The 19790-nt window shown below is 41.3% G+C and overlaps 1 protein-coding gene across 2 annotated transcripts; it reads left to right on the top strand.

Annotated features, from left to right (window-relative positions):
* Positions 1–784: 784 nt before the first annotated feature.
* Positions 785–18088, top strand: tamm41 (TAM41 mitochondrial translocator assembly and maintenance homolog). Of its 2 annotated transcripts, XR_004559524.1 has the most exons (9): positions 785–1113; positions 8153–8335; positions 8598–8690; positions 9538–9688; positions 10230–10375; positions 10939–11104; positions 12675–12737; positions 14524–14893; positions 18008–18088. XR_004559524.1 is itself a non-coding variant. In XM_034166201.1 (8 exons), the coding sequence occupies exons 1-8, from the start codon at positions 976–978 to the stop codon at positions 14613–14615; spliced, it is 1032 nt and encodes a 343-aa protein (XP_034022092.1). In that variant the 5' UTR covers positions 785–975; the 3' UTR covers positions 14616–15004. The 2 variants fall into 2 exon arrangements, 1 of the variants encoding a protein (XP_034022092.1); XM_034166201.1 differs by lacking the exon at positions 18008–18088 and having other exon boundaries at positions 14524–15004.
* The last annotated feature ends 1702 nt before the right edge of the window (positions 18089–19790 follow it).

Here is a 19790-nt window from a genome sequence, read left to right as displayed (position 1 = left end):
CCTAAAACCATTATATTAGATATGATGAGTGACTGATGCGGCACAGACTAATGATCACCTTACCAGCCTTTTGGCTCATACTGCCTCAGAAATATTTTCACAGCAACCTCAAGAAGCTGCTTCATTTTACTTCAAAGAGCGTGGCTTAAAAAAAAAAATAAATAAAAAATCTTTGTCAAAGTGATTTTTTTGGATTGATGGTTTTGTATTAGGTCTTTTTGTTTGAATATAAAAAGGTCTGCAAAGGATTTGCGAGTGTAAATTTGATAAGATAGATAGATAGATAGATAGATAGATAGATAGATAGATAGATAGATAGATAGATAGATAGATAGATAGATAGATAGATAATTGAGAATTAATGAATAATAATAATAATAATAATAATAAAATTAATTTTCATTGAACTTTCGCAGTATAATGTGTTAAATCCCGGCTGTAAGAGCTGCAGCTTTTTAACCAAGAATTAGCCTGTTTGTTTTCATGATGAATGGTTTAATACTTAACTCGGTAAAAGGTCGCCTCCTGCTGGATAAATTCATAACGGTTTAAATCGGCCACCTTTCCCCCTCAAATATTAAAACAACCTTTAACGGTTCACGGCTGCGTTTAATCATCAAATCGAGTAAAAGAAAAAGTTTCAAAATACCTGTAAACGTAGGCAGCATAAATAACCAATAATACACCGTGTAAATCTGAAAACATGACGGTGTCGCGTACCTTCTATGGTTGACTCAGTTTCCCATGAGCACACACTCGGCAGGAGACCCTGTGACGTATTATTTAGTCGACACTTAAAACACATTGGTATGATGCACGGGTTTCAGGGACAGTGACTGTTGGTTCTTTCTTTATTTTTTTCTTGATTCATAGTAATTTTCCAGAAATATGTGCTACTTTGTGATCCATTTTGTTTTCCAGTCGTGTCTGTTTTCCCGCCGAGCCTGTTGCTAACTTACCACCACTCGTTCCAAAATGACTCTTCCAGTTTTACACCACACCGGCGTGTTTTACAGAAGGATTCTCTCACAGTTTCCACAAGATATCAGCTTAGCTTTTGCATATGGGTCCGGAGTGTTTAAACAGCAGGGCACCAGTCAAGGTCAAATGGAGGTAAGTGACTTATGTCCTGGTAGTTTCCAGAACTTGTCCTGACGTTTAAAACTACCGTGACCCTGGAAGATTAGCCTTTGAAGAAGAAGAATGGCCTTTGTACACACACACAACGAAAATTGTCCTCAACATTTAACCCATCCTAATTACAGGTAGACACAGTCCAGCTCAGACTCCAGATGTGGAGATGCTGCCTTGCTCAGACCCTAAATAAGCATGTTAGTCCATGAGCCAGTCATCAATTTTGACCTAATCGGTACAGACGGTTGTCCAGTTACGGATCACCTTTTTTAAAGTCCGCTATACAGAGCCATAATGCGACTGAATGTCCTTTAATTGTGTATTGTTGTATTGGGTATTTGGGTGTTTAGCTGAAAAAGTCTGGGTGGAGTAGCACTGTGTGGTGCAAATATTTACCAGAAATGGATCACTTTTGCTGGTTCTGGATCACGACACTCTGTGTCACTTTGGGGACATTCTGGGCATCTGGCTGGAGCCCTTCTAATGCAGAATGATACACACTGTGCCCGAGAATGTGTTTTGGACACAAAATGATAGAAATTATACTTATTAAGTGAGAATTTACTTAGTTTTGAAAGGCGCCGTTATACGTTTTTACAAGCAAAAAATTAAGTGTGGAGGTGAGATTTCTTCCGAAATAAAAAATGAAAACCCCCACATTCATGCCCATTTGTGATGTTGAGATGACCCCCAAAGTACACATGGTTCACAAGTACTGACACGAGGCTGCTGCTTCAGTCATCCGCAACCGGCAAATTTTCGCGTCGGAGATAAATGCGCGCAGTAATTAAACAGCAAGACATAACACACTAACATTTTCTACCCAAGTAAGTAAGTATTTTCCCACTCTAGAACCAAAAACACTGAATGGCTAACTCACCTTTGCTATGTCTTAGAGATCGTTACTTTCAAACTTGCAGGAATGAGTGAGTGAGAAAACGTGCGCACACCGCAGACACCGGGATGTTTTGATTCCTCTGCTGATCACAAGGATGGCTGGATCCGGTCGAGCTTGTGGTCGTTTGTAGACAAAACATCAGTGTTTCCATTGGTACTAAGTATTAGCTTATTCGTGCTGATTATGAGAAACGGCGGCGCAAATAATAATCCATTTTTATTTAAAAGCGCCTTTCAAAACACCCAAGGACACTGTACAGGACAAATTAAAAACAAAGATAAAAAAAGAAACAGAGAAGCATATATAAAACTGGAGGCTGTAGAGTTGTGGTATGTGATCATGTGGTGTGTGTAGTCATGTGATGTGTGTGGTCATGTGTATGTGGTCGGGTGGCATGAGCAATCATGAGGAGCGTGTGGTCGTGAGGTATGTATGGTCATGCTGTATAGGATTGTCTGAACAGATGAGTTTTGAGTCTGGATTTGAAGAGGGGAAGGGAATCAGTGTTGCGGAGGTCAGGTGGGAGTGAATTCCAGAGCTGGGGAGCAGAGCGGCTGAAGGCTCTGCCCCCCATGGTAACGAGACGGGAGGGGTGGAGAGTGAGCTGGAGAGAGGAGGAGGAGCATAGAAAGCGAAAGGGAGTAACTATGTGAAGGAGATCGGAGATGTATTGTGGAGCAAGGTTATGGAAAGCTTTGTAAGTGGTGATGAGAATTTTGAAATTAATCCGTTGTTTTATTGGGAGCCAGTGGAGTTGTTAGAGAATGGGAGTGATATGGTGAGTAGTGGGTGTCCTGGTGATGATCCGTGCTGCAGATTTTTGAAGGAGCTGCAGTTTCTGGAGAAGAGCGTTGCAGTAGTCGATCCAGGGAGGTGACAAGACTGTGGACGAGGATGGCAGTGGTGTAAGGAGTGAGGGAAGGACGGAGATGAGCGATATTGCGGAGGTGGAAGTAGGCAGAGCGGGTGATGTTATTGATGTGGGAGTGAAAGGAAAGGATGCTGTTGAGGATGACGCCCAAACTCTTGACCTGAGGGGAAGGGAGGACAGTGGAGTCATTGATAGAGATAGGAAACCTGTTGGATTTGGAGATGGTGGAGGATGTGCCTACAAGGAGGACTTCAGTTTTGGAGCTATTGAGTTTGAGAATGTTGGAGGAAAACCAGGTGTTGAGTTCCTGTAAACAGAGGGTGAGGGAGGGAGGAGAAAGTGATGAAGGAGGAGTCGTAGAGAGGTAGAGCTGGGTGTCATCCGCGTAACAGTGGAAGTGAATATTTTATTTACGGAAGATGGAACCAAGAGGGAGAATGTACGAGATAATAAAGAGAAGGGGCCCCAGGACAGAGCCCTGAGGCACACCGGCAGAAACAGGGAAGGAGATAGATTTGTGAGATTTGAGCTGAACAAACTGAGTACGGTTAGAGAGATAGGAAGTGAACCAGGAGAGAGAAGTGTTAGAGATGCCAATAGACTGGAGTCTGTGGAGGAGAATGCTATGGGAGATGGTGTCAAAAGCTGCTGTAAGATCAAGGAGGATGAGGATGGAGAGTAAACCAGAGTCAAAAGCTATGAGAAGGTCGTTGGTGATTTTCAGAAGTGCAGTTTCAGTGCTGTGGAGAGGGCAAAAACCAGATTGAAATTGCTCATAGATATTGTTACTTTTGAGATGGGAGTGGAGTTGAGAGGGAATACTATAGCAGTGATCCGGAACTGGGCAAGTGACTGTACCACTGAAGGTGACTAAACGACACTTAGAATCCAGCCTCAGTGTACCATGGCCTACACAAAAATGTATGATAGCCATCCCAGGGTGGTAGCTGTAGCCAGGTTGGGGTCAATGAAGAATTACATAGAGGTCAAAATTTTAAAATGCTCCAATCACGTTGAAAACTATATCATATTATTTGTCTGATCATAACAATTCCAAAAAAGTATAGTTTGTACTATCTATGATGGAATGTTCTGGGGTTATGGGGACAAAACAGCAAAAATTGGTCAATTTCAGTTTGTATAGGGGTCAAGTTAAAGTTGCTCCAATTTCAGTAAAAAAAAAAAAAAAAAAAAAGCAAATTATTGGTTGAAATAAAAGGATTAATGAATGGAATAGTTTTGACTGTGTTGACTGTTTGGTCTCCAAAGTAAAGGTCAAACAAGGTCAGTGTTCATTGGATTCTATGACAGGTGACATATGTTACCCTGTAACATGATAAATAAGCATGACAGATGGTGCAAACTATTCCTTATTAGAACCCTATTAACCCAAACAATAATTTGCATTCTGTCAACTTTAACTTTTGACCCCTGTACAAACTGAAATTGACCTTTGTCACCATCTTTGCTATTTTTACCCCATAACTCCACAACATTCCATCATAGATAGTACAAACTATACTTCTTTGGAATTGTTATGATCAGACAAATAATCTGATATAGTTTTCAATGTGATTGTAGCATTTTTAAATTTTAACCTCTGTGTAATTCTTCATTGACCCCTACCTGGCTACAGGGATGGCTATCATACATTTTTGTGTAGGCCATGGTACACTGTGGCTGGATTCTAAGTGTTGTTTAGTCACCTTAAGTGGTACCAAAAACCTGCTTGGCCCATGGACTATGTTTGATTGTGCGAGGAAACTCACGAAGACACATGCAAACTCCACACAAAGGGCGGGAAGTGATCCCACAACCTTTTTGCTGTGAGGCATCAGTACTAACCACTAAGCCACCATAATTTGGATTAAGTTATTTAACATATCAGTTGTATGGGAACATACCAGTTACAGTGATGCTGTCAGCTCCAGAGTTTATTTTTAGATGTAATCTTGGATTCAGTATTTATTTTTTGCAACCTAATTCAGTGGTGTAATTCAGAATATTTTTCTGTAGTTTTTTATCCCCCTTTTGTGGGCTGTCTCTCAATTTAGCCCCATTAAATTGTCCTCTTTTTTTTTTTTCTTCCTTTTGACTTAAGGCTGGTTAAGATGGGATGTCATTCTTAGTGAAGTTTTTCTCCAGAAGAATTTACAGTGAGGAAAATAAGTATTTGAACACCCTGCGATTTTGCAACTTCTTCCACTTAGAAATCATGGAGGGGTCTGAAATTTTCATCTTAGGTGCATGTCCACTGTGAGAGACATAATCTAAAAAAAAAAAAAAAAAAAAAAAAAATCCAGAAATCACAATGTATGATTTTTTTAATAATTTATTTGTATGTTACTGCTGCAAATAAGTATTTGAACACCTGTGAAAATCAATGTTAATATTTGGTACAGTAGCCTTTGTTTGCAATTACAGAGGTCAAACATTTCCTGTAGTTTTTCACCAGGTTTTTACACACTGCAGCAGGGATTTTGGTCCACTCCTCCATACAGATCTTCTCTACATCTTTCAGGTTTGGAGTTTCAGCTCCCTCCAAAAATTTTCTATTGAGTTCAGGTCTGGAGACTGGCCAGATCACTCCAGGACCTTGAAATGCTTCTTACGGAGCCCCTCCTTAGTTGCCCTGGCTGTGTGTTTGGGGTCATTGTCATGCTGGAAGACCCAGCCATGACCCATCTTCAATGCTGTTACTGAGGGAAGGAGGTTGTTTGCCAAAATCTTGCAATACATGACCCCATCCATCCTCCCTTCAGTACAGTGCAGTTGTCCTGTCCCCTTTGCAGAAGAGCACCCCCAGAGTATGATGTTTCCACCCCCATGTTTCACGGTTGGGATGGTTTTCTTGGGGTTGTTCTCATCCTCTAAACATGGTAAGTGGAGTTGATTCCAAAAAGCTCTGTTCTGGTCTCATCTGACCACATGTCCTTCTCCCATGCCTCCTCTGGATCATCCAGATGGTCACTGGTGAACTTCAAACGGGCCTGGACATGTGCTGGCTTGAGCAGGGGGACCTTGCTGCCCTGCAGGATTTTAAACCATGACAGCATCATGTGTTACTAATGTAATCTTTGTGACTGTGGTTCCAGCTCTCTTCAGGTCATTGACCAGGTCCTCCTGTGTAGTTCTGAGCTGTCTCAGAATCATCCTTACCCCACAAAGTGAGATCTTGCATGGAATCCCAGACTGAGGGAGATTGACAGTCATCTTGTGTTTCTTCCACTTTCTAATAAATAATCATAACAGTTGTTGTCTTCTACCAAGCTGCTTCCCTGTTGTCCTGTAGTCCATCCCAGCCTTGTGCAGGTCTACAGTTTTGTCCCTTGTGTCCTTAGACAGCTCTTTGGTCTTGCCTATGGTGGACAGGTTGGAGTGTGATTGATTGAGTGTGTGAACAGATGTCTTTTATACAGGTAACAGGTTCAGACAGGTGCAATTAATACAGGTAAAGAGTGCAGAATAAGAGGGCTTCTTAAAGAAAATTAACAGGTCTGTGTGAGCCAGAATTCTTGCTGGTTGGTAGGTGTTCAAATACTTATTTGCAGCAGTAACATACAAATAAATTATTAAAAAAATCATACATTGTGATTTCCAGATTTTTTTTTTTTTTTTTTTTAGATTATGTCTCTCACAGTGGACATGCATCTAAGAGGAAAGTTTCAGACCCCTCCATGATTTCTAAGTGGGAGAACTTGCAAAATTGCAGGGTTTTCAAATACTTATTTTCCTCACTGTATGTAAAAAGTAAAACTTCAGAAAAAGGGGGTAGGTGGTGTTGTCATTGATGGGGAGGAAGCAGGCTTTTGACCCTCAAACTACAGCAAAAAATTTATTTGAGGAATCAAGCTAATATTTTCTTAAAGGTTAAAAGGTACATTATGAGTGAGATTTTTAGGATGGAAACCCATGCAGTAGTATCACAGCATGAAATTCTGACCATAGTTACTGCAATAGGAAAGAAAAGATGAAGCTCAGGAATCAAGAATGAAAAATAATCTTTATTTTCATTTGGTGTTAAATTTAAAAAGTATTATTGATAAATGGATATCTGTGTCACAAGAAAACCCATGATGTACATTAATTTTTTTTTGTTTGTTTGTTGGCAGAATTGTTGAAATATTTCACTAAATATTTTGGACCCACAGATACAAAATTTTTGAAAATTTGATGTGATTCCACACAGGTTTTAAAGCACAGCATCCATTTATTAATGGAATCATATACCAATTATCAAAATGCTCATTAGTACATAGGTTTACGTGCATAATGAACATATGTATGTGTCATTCACAGTAATTGAATATTGGATGTCACAAATGTTATGTACCCAGATTTCACATGGGTTCCAAATGAACCACATCACCATCTGAAAAAAGATTGTGCTTCATGAAACAAAATGCACATACATGTGGTTTAGTTTCTTTTTATTTCTTCCTCACTTCAGCTTTCTTTTTTCATTTGATTTTACTGTAAAACCTAGTCTGGGGTTCAGATTTATTATTAGATGTAAAACTGTCCTTATTTCCTCATAGTTTAGTTCTAGAACTTGCCACTAGAGTGGCGAATGTGCATGCATACTACAAGGATGGTGCCCTGTCTGTAAGCTGCAAGTGACAACTGGTCCATCTCCACCTATCCAAAGTAGCCATCTGTCTGCTGTAGCCGGGTGATATGGAGCCATCCTCTTGGTCTTTTCCAGTTGCTGTGATCATCAGCTCTAAGGCTCGTGTGCTGGATGATGCTCAGAGAAATGCACCACAGATGCTCCAAAGAGACACAGTACCAAAGGCATCCAGTCATTGCTTTAGGTCACTGATTAGCAACCGAGTCTCTCAACCGTACAGTAAAACAGGAAGCACCAGGACCATAAAGACATGGGACTTTGTTCTTCTGCAAAGGTGTCATCTGTGTCACCAAACATCTCTATCTGGGGACCTCATGATGCTATAAGCTCTGAGACTTTTATCTCTGCAAATACTCATTGAATGCAAGTGCAGGTCTTGGCAGTGCTGCTTTGCAACTCCTGTTGTTTTTCCCCAAAGTATTTGATTTGGGTATCCGTTGCTGCTCTCTGTGATATCTTGAAAGTTCCTGTGATCCCCATCAGTTTGGTGCACATCATAGCTGTTCTATACACAGTTGTTGGGGGGGTGGAACTATGTATATCAAGTGGTACAGTATTCCCTAAATGGTTTTTGAGCTGTGTGTTCTTCCGTTGTCTGTATTCCTGTAACATTTTGCAGAAGAACATGTTGGACTTTGTATTTGCGGTGGACGATCCTGTGACGTGGCACACCATGAATCTCCTGCAGAACCGCAAACATTATTCCATCCTCAAGCTGCTGGGCCCCACTAAGATCAGCTCCATACAAAATGATCATGGTGCAGCAGTTTACTACAACACACTGGTACCTGTGGATGGCAGGGTGAGTGAGTGGTCTCTCACATGTATTTTTTGTTTGTTCCCTGTCAGTTCTGTCTTTGATAGTCAGCTGCATTCACCATGTTTGTACATTTTTCTTCCAAAATGTGAAAACTGATACGTTAATTGATTAATAGCTAATTCTGTAAATGTAAACAGTACATTAATTAACCAACATACTGGAATTAATATTATTTGAATTTTTTAATGTTACCAAAATCTACCAAATACTTTGTTTTCCTGTTCTGTCACCTTCTTCTCCTCAGTTAATCAAGTATGGTGTGATTAGTACAGAGTCTCTGATAGATGACCTCATGCATTGGAAGACATTGTACGTTGCTGGACGCCTTCATAAACCAGTGAGTATGCTGATCAGACTGTTATGAAATAATTTTGCTGAATTCAGATGGCAAATCATTGAATTATTGTATTACCCCACATTCCCTGCAAACACAAATTTTGGGGATCTATAGAAATCACTGCACCTGTCTGTCAGCTGGCTGTGAGCCATGTAAGCTCAACTCTTTGTAAACAAATCGGTAGATTCCAGTGCATCTTCACACATTGGCAGCACACAACATGAAGAGCCTCATGAAGGAAAATAATTACAGCCCCATCATCAAAGAGAGAGATGTAGGGGTGGTCGCCAAGCTGTTAAGTTCACTTATTTCCAGTTCAAACCCCACCCCTGCCCCATTCACCATGTAATATGGAGTTGTGTCAGGAAGGGTATCTGGTGTAAAACTTGTGCCAAATTAACATGCGGGTCCACCTCAGATCTGCTGTGGTGGCTACCCCGAGTGAAAACAAAGGAGCAGCCGAAGGGACTTACTTATCATCTAACAGAGCTAATTAGACTTTTGTTTTTGTTTGAAGCATCATGTGATGATGATGATTTAGCGAGAAATAATTGGACTTTTGCTGTTTTTTTGTTTTGTTTTTTTATCCATGATATTTGTCTGTTACATATACAGAAACACAGCTAGCGGTTACAGTCGTTTTAAAGAACTTCTAAATAATATATGTGTCATTACAAAATGGCAAAATGTGTCACTGAATGACACCAACAATTGACAAAATAAATATGCATTCCTGCACGCTCCACCAGCCAGTGTGCATCAAAAAAGAGTAATGTAAGCAACAATGTTGATTGAGCACATGTGTTCATGTCTCTCTGTGTTTACTTCATATGTGTGTGTTTTGCAGGTAAAAATGCTGGTACAGAATGAGAACGGGAAGCTACGGGGTGCTCTCGTGTCCAACCTTAAAAGTGCTGTCACAGCCTCGTTCCTCATGCTGCCAGAGAGTTTCAGTGAGGAAGACCTCTTTTTGCAGATAGCTGGTCTTTCCTATGCAGGTGATTAATTTCCTTTTTGTACCCATAGTGTAAATGCTCACTCCTTCTCAAACTGATCATATTCAAACAGTGAGGTAGTTTATAGTCACAGATGTGATTTTTCTTTGTAGTAACATTCTGGGTTGAAGAGTCCAAAGGTTTGAATACTTCAATAGTACTATAAGCATGTGGTGGTGTAATGACAGGGTCCACTCCAAAATAAGTTTACCAATTAAAATTGTTGTGCAAAGAAGCCTAAATTAATATATTTATTTATTTTGTTGTTATAAAAATAAATATATGAACTAATTTACAACAGGGCATGCAAGACTAGCAATATAAATGTATGTTCTTAAAGTTGTAGAAGCTGGAGATACACTACTAAAAGCTGAAATGGGTGAAACAGTTTTTCTAAAATGCCGTAATATGTTCCAAACATGCAAATGTAATAGATGCAGTTGAGTTAATATGAGATGGAATACCCTTAATTTGCTGTTGCTATGTTTTTAGCTGTCTTTCTGATGACTAGTAATAAAAATAATTATGTCATGTCTCTCTTTAGGAGATTTTAGGATGGTAATCGGAGAGGACAAATCAAAAGTGGCGAATATCGTCAAAGACAATATTCAGCACTTCCGAATTCTGTATAACAACATTCTACAGGACTGTCCTCAAGTTGTCTACAAAGCTGGACAAGGAAAACTGGAGGTGAAGCATGGAAGACACTCGTTTTTATGATATCGGGTTTTTTCCCCCTACATGACTCTTAATTTTTTATTTTTTATTTTTATTTTTGTTGTCTTCATCTTGTAAACTAGCAAAAATGTTCATAAATATATCACATTTCTGTTAAATTCCTCATAATTACCATAGCTTGTTTATCTGTATAGTATCTGCTGCCTAGCCTGCTGCCTAGCCTGAGACTACAGTACCATATTCAAGCAGGGATTTGAAGTAAACTTAGCATACTTTGATATCGGAGAGAATATACTGCACCTTCTCAAGCCTTTACAAAGTATTACCCACTACGACAATGAAACAGTACCCAATGCACACAGTCCGTGGCAAAACACTTCTGTCCCCTTTTCTTTAGATAAGATATTCAAGAAGTGAACCATTGACCCTGTCCTAGTGCTGAGAGCACTCACTGAATGCAAATGTGAATACTGGCTCCACCAGCACTTGTACATGTGTCATTTGGTCAAGCTGTTGTATGCAGTATGGTTGTTCACATACCCTTAATTTAAGTATTGTTGTTTTTGTAACTGCAGGTAGATAAAAGTCCCGAGGGCCAATTCATCCAGCTGATGGCGCTGCCCCGTACCCTCCAGCAAAGGATCACAAAGCTGGTTGACCCTCCGGGAAAAAACAGAGATGTTGAAGAGATCCTGTTAAAAGTGGCTCAAGACCCAGACTGTGGCGCTGTCGTACAACAAGGTGGGGAGAAAAACAGGGCTGGAAGGCTTTAGGCTTGAGGTAAAACATGGACTGTTGTGAGATGACAACATAATACAAGGGATGAGGGTAGAGATGAGTGGCTTACTGGAATGATGTCTCACCAGGCAGTGAGGGATGAAAGAATGGTAAAACTACTCATTGTAAAATTAATGGAACAGTAAGATTAAATAAAAGGTCATATTGTGAATGTGTCCTAAATCCAGTGTGTCAGCAAAATAATAAAGCAAATACTGTCAGGTAAAGTAACATGTCCTTTAAAGAAGACCAACACATAACCAAGCAACCATGTTATCCCATATGGTAATAAGGTACCATATAGAACCATCTCTTCATAGTTTATTAAAATGGGACCTGTAGTGGAGAAAGTGAGTTTTCATATTTTAGATCTTCCCTCAGTGACATTTGAATGCATGCTGTCCTGATAACACTGGTCAACAATTTTTTTTTTTTTCTTGCATGGACTTTGAGAACTGATTCAGGGTCATTTTGGGGTGCTGAATCCTAATATGGGCTCAGATTTCCTCTATCACATCACATTTTTTTTGCAATCTGCATGTTCCGTATTGATGAATTATGCCAGGGTTCTTCAGCTCCAGTCCTTGAGGGCCGGTGTCCTGCAACTTTTAGTTGTGTCACTGCTTCAACACACCTGAGTCAATTAATGGGGTCATTATCAGCACTCTGGAGGTCTTGACTGCATACTGAGGAGGTGATTCACCCATTTGATACAGGTGTGTTGGACCAGGGACACATCTAAAGGGTGCAGGACACCAGCTTTAAAACAGGTTCGTGAAATGTGAACAGGAGTCCTACTATCACTTATGGCGCCGAAGAGGTGTGCGAGACTGCAGCTTTTGCTTCAATGCTTGATACGAGAAATATGTTTTCATATCTCAAAAACCTGATGTCATTGGCAAAAACTAACACCAAATTTGGATTCACTACCCCCAAATTACCCAAAATCCATTGGAAAAACTCCATGCAAGAAAATTTTTCCCCAGCAGTAATTGGGCGAGAGATGAGGTACACCCTGAATGGGCCGCCCGTCCATTGCAGGGCCACATATAGACAGACAAACATTCACACCTATGGCCAATTTAAGGTTTCTAATACACCTAACCTGCATGTCTTTGGAAGTTGGAGGAAGCCACACAAACATGGGGAGAACAGGTAAGCTCCACACAGAAAGGACCAGGTAGGAAGCGATCCCATGAGCTTCTTGCTGTGAGGCAACAGTACTAACCACTGTGCTGCCGAATCCTATGCTAAAAACAAAAAAAAAAATCCGTTCTTCCTCTCTTTTTTCTCCAAAGTAATCCTACAGAAAGGCAAATGAACCAACTGCCTTCGTGGATGTAATGGGGTGGGGGGTGGTGATTATTGCCCAGATGAAGATAAATGTATGGTGCAATTAATAAAACATAATCACAGATTGAATCTGCAGGGGAAATTTTCTTTTTTTTCTTTTTCTTTTCATTAGAGTCATGAAGTGAAACTACAGTGTCTGAAAATATAAAGTGTTTTATGATTACGTACATTTGTTCCTCAGGTATCTCATCCATTGTGAAATCCTCTAGCATAGCACAGAGTGTGAAAGGCATCGCAACAGCCGGTAAGCTTGCTAACTTCTTTATCAAACAAAAATTGGGGTAGGGGGGCATATATGAAACACAGTCACCCCATCTGTCTGTCTGTCCATGAGTCTTGTCAGTGAAACTTCTTCGATTTCACTAAAAGTTCATACAATGGTCACACACCATATGAAGATGGCCATGAAGGAAAACGATTCAGGTCTGATGTTTCAAAGGAGGGATATAGTTGGTTTACTGGTGCATATAAATCATCTCTTTTGTAGACAGTTTTCTTTAGACGAGCCAGAAGCTGGATACATGAACATTTCCAAGTCAATGAATATGTCTTGAACATCATTTACCTCAGTCATTAGGAACTACATCCAGTAGGATACTATATGGTAAATCTGTGATTAGTGAGGGAAGTCACCAAAACACCTGTGATTGAAGGAACTCTGCATAATGCAACTTTCGTCTGTTGCACCACCAGTCACAGTTTCACAGTGGAGTGGAGAAAGGTTTTTGTACATGAAAACAGATCAAATCTAGGCTTGCATTTCCCATATTCCACATGGTCAACTAGCTGAAATTTCATGGGTTTTTTAACCTCTGTGCCACTCCACCATGAAACTGGATAACTGGTGATGCAACAAACAAAATTTGTACAATGCCCATTTTTGCCAAACACAGCTACAGAAGAAGCATCTGCATAATGGATCAGATGGCTTATTAAAAAATATTTTAAAATCACCCCACATTCAGAACCGTTTCAGCATTTGCTGTGGTCAAATAAATTCATTGACTTCATCCAAGAATTTCACTTTACAGCTCAGGGGGTCTGTGCAACAAGCCAAAACAAAGTCAGTTCATCTGTCTGAACATGAGCCATTTCAGATCCCAAATAAAGTCTCAAAGGAACTAAATTTAAAACCCAATATAGATGTCAGACTGAGCCCAACTTGTAAATCATAGCCCTGGCCGATCTCCGCCTCCTCAGCACAGGCGATATAGGAGGCAGGCAGTGCTTTCCTCCATTTTATTGGCTGGAGAGCGCTTTGCACTGCATGCATCTGATTGGCTCACACAGATGTAAGACAGGCTGGTTCCCTCCTCCTTCTTTAGTACTGTGCTCATTTTTATGCATAGTTATTTTATTGGCATGAAATTCTATTCATATATAGTTTTTAGCTGAAGTGTTAAGTGTTTCTTTTTTTTACTAAAGTGAATCCCTTCAGCTTCTCCCTTGTTTCACTCGGGGTCGCCACAGCTTGTTGAATTGGCACAAGTTTTATGCCGGATGCCCTTCCTGATGCAACTCCACATTACATGGAGAAATGTGGCAGGGGTGGGATTTGAATTGGGAACATTCTACACTGGAAACAAGCACACGAACCACTTGACCACGACCCCTTGTTAAGTGTTTTTCTTACTGACACTCAAAATTCAAGCAGAACAACAACAACAAAAAAATAAATGTTCCAGCTACCTGTCACGTCACTTCTGGGCAAAAATCTGCCCGGAAGTGACGTGACTTTGCTGCTGTGTGCCTGCCTCTTTTTCCGCATGCGCGGAGGACGCGGGGAACAGCCACATCATAGGCAACCCTCCACCTGGCTTTGCAACTTGAGCAACAGGTGGGTCATTAAAGCAGAGTGCAGAGGCCTCATTTAATGGCATGTGCACACCTGGTTTCAGCCACGTCTTGTCACCAACCCATCGTATCAAATGAGTGAATTCATATGCTGAAGAATTCCTGATATTTTAAAGCTGTTACTGTGTAATAATAACTGCGTAACGCTAAAGGTTGTGTGACCTGGCCCTTCACAGGCTTGTGGAAGACGGCATCATACAGTTCCAAGAAGCTACTGAAGATGTGGAAGGGCTGGCGAAGGAAGCTGTCTGTGTCACACATGTCCTGAACCAGTTAACGTCCATCCTGTGTACAAATCCACTCAGGTTGTCATGGTGGTGGAGGATGATGCCACACTTCTGATACCTCCAACTCCTCCATTGGTTCTTGAACTGTGATACTGAAGTTCTGTTGGAGCTTTTGAACTAAAGTCTAATTCCTTGATGTTAATTGGGGCCTCTTTCCAATGTAACCATGGACAGTTGTATTTAATGTAAAACTAATTTCCTTAATACATTTTCTGAAATGTTCCATATATTCCTGTTCTGTGACTGAGATTGAATGACTGTCTTCTTCTTTATCTTTCGGCTGTTCCCGTTAGGGGTCGCCACAGCAGATCAATCGTTTCCATCTCACCCTGTCCTCTGTATCTTCCTCTGTCACACCAACCACCTGCATGTCCTCTCTCAGCACATCCATGAACCTCCTCTTTGGTCTCCCTCTTTTCCTCCTGCCTGGTGGCTCCATCCTCAGCATCCTTCTCCCTATATACCCTGGGTCCCTCCTGCACATGTCCAAACCATCTCAATCTCGCCTCTCTGACTTTGTCTCCAAACCGTCCCACCTGAGCTGTCCCTCTGATATGTTCATTCCTAATCTTGTCCATTCTTGTCACTCCCAAAGAGAACCTCAACATCTTCAGCTCTGCCACCTCCAGCTCTGCCTCCTGTCTTTTTGTTAGTGCCACTGTCTCTAAACCATACAACATAGCTGGTCTCACTGCTGTTTTGTAAACTTTCCCCTTCACCCTTGCTGATATTCTTCGGTCACAAATCACTCCTGCCACCTTTCTCCACCCACTCCACCCTGCCTGCACTCTGTTCTTCACCTCTCTACCACACTCTCCATTACTTTGAACAGTTGACCCCAAATATTTAAACTCATCTACTTTCACCACTTCTACTCCTTGTAACTGCACTATTCCACTGGGCTCCCTCTCATTCACACACATTTACTCAGTCTTGCTTCTACTGACTTTCATTCCCCTTCTCTCCAAAGCATATCTCCACTTCTCCAGACTAGACTCAACTTGCTCTCTACTCTCACTACAGATCACAATGTCATCTGCAAACATCATAGTCCATGGGGACTCCTGTCTGATCTCATCTGTCAACCTGTCCATCACCACTGCAAACAAGAAAGGACTCAGAGCTGATCCTTGGTGTAATCCCACCTCCACCTTGAATGAGTCTGTCATTCCGACTGCGCATCTCACCGCTGTCACACTATTCTTGTACATGTCCTGCACTACCCTAACATACTTCTCTGCCACTCCAGACTTCCTCATACAATACCACAACTCTTCTCTTGGCAACCTATCATAAGCTTTTTCTAAGTCCACAAACACACAATGTAACTCTTTCTGTCCTTCTCTGTACTTTTCCAACAGTATTCTCAGAGCAAACATTGCATCTGTAGTGCTCTTTCTCGGCATGAAACCATATTGCTGCTCACAGATCTTCACCTGTTTTCTAAGCCTAGCTTCTACTACTCTTTCCCATAACTTCATGCTGTGGCTGATCAGCTTTATGCCTCTGTAGTTACTGCAGCTCTGCACATCACCCTTGTTCTTGAAAATAGGATCCAGCACACTTCGTCTCCACTCCTCAGGCATGCTCTCACTTTCCAAGATTTTATTAAACAATCTGGTTAGAAACTCTACTGCCATCTCTCCTAGACATTTCCATGCCTCCACTGGAATGTCATCTGGACCGACTGCCTTTCCACTCTTCATCCTCTTCATAGCAGCCCTCACTTCTTCCTTGCTAATCTCTTGTACTTCCTGATTTACTCTCACTACATCATCCAGCCTTTTCTCTCGCTCATTTTCTTTATTCATCAACTCTTCAAAATATTCCCTCCACCTTCTCAGCACACACTCCTCACTTGTCAGCACATTACCATGTGCATCTTTTACCACCCTAACCTGCTGCACATCCTTTCTAGCTCTGTCCCTTTGTCTGGCCAATCGGTACAAGTCCTTTTCTCCTTCCTTACTATTCAACTTCTTGTACAGCTCGCAATATGCCTTTTCCTTTGCTGTTGCCACTTCTCTTTTCGCCTTACGCCGCATCTCCTTGTACTCCTGTCTACTTTCTTCATCTCTCCGACTATCCCAAAACGTTTTCGCCAACCTCTTTCTCCTTATGCTTTCCTGGACCTCTTCATTCCACCACCAAGTCTCCTTGTCTTCCTTCCACTGTCCAGATGTCATACCCAGTACTGTCCTAGCTGTCTCCCTCACCACATCTACAGTACTTTTCCAGTTGTCCAAAATTGCTTCCCCTCCAACCAGTGCTTCTCTCACCTGCTCGCTAAATTTCACACAACAGTCTTCCTCCTTCAGCTTCCACCATCTGATCCTTTGTTGAGCTCTCACTCTCTTCTTCTTCTTTACCTCTAAAGTCATCCTACAGACAACCATCCTGTGCTGTCTAGTGACACTCTCTCCTGCTACCACCTTACAGTCTGATTTCTTTTAGCTTGCATCTCCTATAAAGAATGTAGTCCACCTGTGTGCACATTCCTCCACTCTTATATGTTACCCTGTGCTCCTCCCTTTTCTTAAAGTAGGTATTCACCACAGCCATTTCCATCCTTTTTGCAAAATCAACTACCATCTGTCCTTCCCCATTCCTATCCTTGATACCATATCTACCCATTACTTCCTCATCACCTCTGTTCCCTTCACCAACATGCCCATTGAAGTCTGCTCCTATCACCACTCTTTCATGCTTGGGCACACTCTCCACCACCTCATCTAACACACTCCAGAAATCGTCTTTCTCCTTCATCTCACAACCTACCTGTGGGGCATATGCACTGATGATATTCATCATCACCCCTTCAATTTCCAACTTCACACTCATCACCCTGTCAGACACTCGCTTAACCTCCAACACACTTTTAACATACTCTTCCTTTAAAATGACCCCAACACCATTTCTCTTCCTGTGTACCCACCGCCGATGCTCCTGCTCTTACTTCCCTTCCACTTGGTCTCTTGCACACACAATATGTCTACCTTTCTCCTCTCCATCATATCAGCCAGCTCTCTCCCTTTACCAGTCATACTACCAACATTCAAAGTCCCCACTCTCATTTCCACCCTTCTAGTTTTCTTCTTCTCCCGCTGTTCGTGGCAACGTTTTCCTCCTCTTCTTCGTCGTCTTCGCCCAGCAGTAGCCCAATTTCCACCGGCACCCTGTTGGGCAATAGCACCGGTGGCGGACGTTGTTAACCTGGGCCGCGACCGATCCAGTATGGGAATTCGATTCTGAGTCTGCATAGTTCGGTTGGCTTGTTTTACGCCGGATGCCCTTCCTGACGCAACCCTCCTCATTTATCCGGGCTTGGGACCGGCACTCAGAATGTACTGGCTGCACACCCCATGTGGCTGAGATTGAATGACTGTATGCTTTTTAATTATTATACTGTGGAATGTTCAAGGAAAATAAAAGGATATGCATCCATTGAAAACAGTCTCATATTTAATCACAGGTTAGCTGTAATTTTTTAATGTATAAAGTAAAAAGTGTATAATGTATATAATGTATAATGTAAAAAGTGTGACCTTGACAACTACCAAATGTATTGGTATAAATGTATAAGTGATTTTACTGTGAAGTTGGAAGAAAATAGTCATAAAGTCACCTCCAACATATGTCACCTCCAATATGGGTTATTTGTACTTATTGTATCAATGGATTCTTTAATTAGAGTGACCTTGACTACTTCCAAATGAAATTTAAAATAATTTTACACCAGAATTTTGCCTCATCTGGGTCTGGGTCGATGTGTAACTGACTAAGCAGTTCATCTCACAATTCCCTTTACTTGGCCATGTCATCCAACACTTCCTGGGGATTCAGAGGTGTTTCCAAGTAAGCTGGGAAATATAATCATCATGCCGTTGGTCTTCTCCAGGGCCTCCTCCCAGTTGGATGTGCTTGGAAGACCTCCATAGGGAGCATCCTCACCAGATGCCCGAACCACCTCAGTTGGCTCCTTTCAGTGTGAAGAAGCAGCAATTCTACTCCCAATCCCTTATGGATGTTTGAGTTTCTCACCCTGTCCCTAAGTGTAAGATCATAAACAGCAGTGTTCAGAATAATAGTAGTGCTATGTGACTAAAAAGATTAATCCAGGTTTTGAGTATATTTCTTATTGTTACATGGGAAACAAGGTACCAGTAGATTCAGTAGATTCTCACAAATCCAACAAGACCAAGCATTCATGATATGCACACTCTTAAGGCTATGAAATTGGGCTATTAGTAAAAAAAGTAGAAAAGGGGGTGTTCACAATAGTAACATCTGCTGTTGATACAAAGTCAAAACTTTTATGTTCAAACTGCTTTTTTAGCAATCCTGTGAATCACTAAACTAGTATTTAGTTGTATAACCACAGTTTTTCATGATTTCTTCACATCTGCGAGGCACTAATTTTGTTGGTTTGGAACCAAGATTTTGCTTGTTTACTAGTATGCTTGGGGTCATTGTCTTGTTGAAACACCCATTTCAAGGGCATGTCCTCTTCAGCATAAGGCAACATGACCTCTTCAAGTATTTTGACATATCCAAACTGATCTATGATACCTGGTATGTGATATATAGGCCCAACACCATAGTAGGAGAAACATGCCCACCATGCTTCACTGTCTTCACTGTGAACTGTGGCTTGAATTCAGAGTTTGGGGGTCATCTCACAAACTGTCTGCGGCCCTTGGACCCAAAAAGAACAGTTTTACTCTCATCAGTCCACAAAATATTCCTCCATTTCTCTTTAGGCCAAGTTGATGTGTTCTTTGGCAAATTGTAACCTCTTCTGCACATGTCTTTTATTTAACAGAGGGACTTTGCGGGGGTTCTTGCAAATAAATTAGCTTCACACAGGTGTCTTCTAACTGTCACAGCACTTACAGGTAACTCCAGACTGTCTTTGATCATCCTGGAGCTGATCAATGGGTGAGCCTTTGCCATTCTGGTTATTCTTCTATCCATTTTGATGGTTCTTTTCTGTTTTCTTCCACGTGTCTCTGGCTTTTTTGTCCATTTTAAAGTGTTGGAGATCATTGTAGATGAACAGCCTATAATTTTTTGCACCTGCGTATAAGTTTTCCCCTCTCCAATCAACTTTTTAATCAAACTACGCTGTTCTTCTGAACAGTGTCTTGAACGTCCCA

The sequence above is a fragment of the Thalassophryne amazonica genome, chromosome 3 (genome assembly GCF_902500255.1).
Source record: "Thalassophryne amazonica chromosome 3, fThaAma1.1, whole genome shotgun sequence".
Taxonomy (NCBI): Eukaryota; Metazoa; Chordata; class Actinopteri; order Batrachoidiformes; family Batrachoididae; genus Thalassophryne; species Thalassophryne amazonica.
Note: the sequence above shows the minus strand (reverse complement) of the source record. Positions and strands in the feature narration are given on the sequence as shown.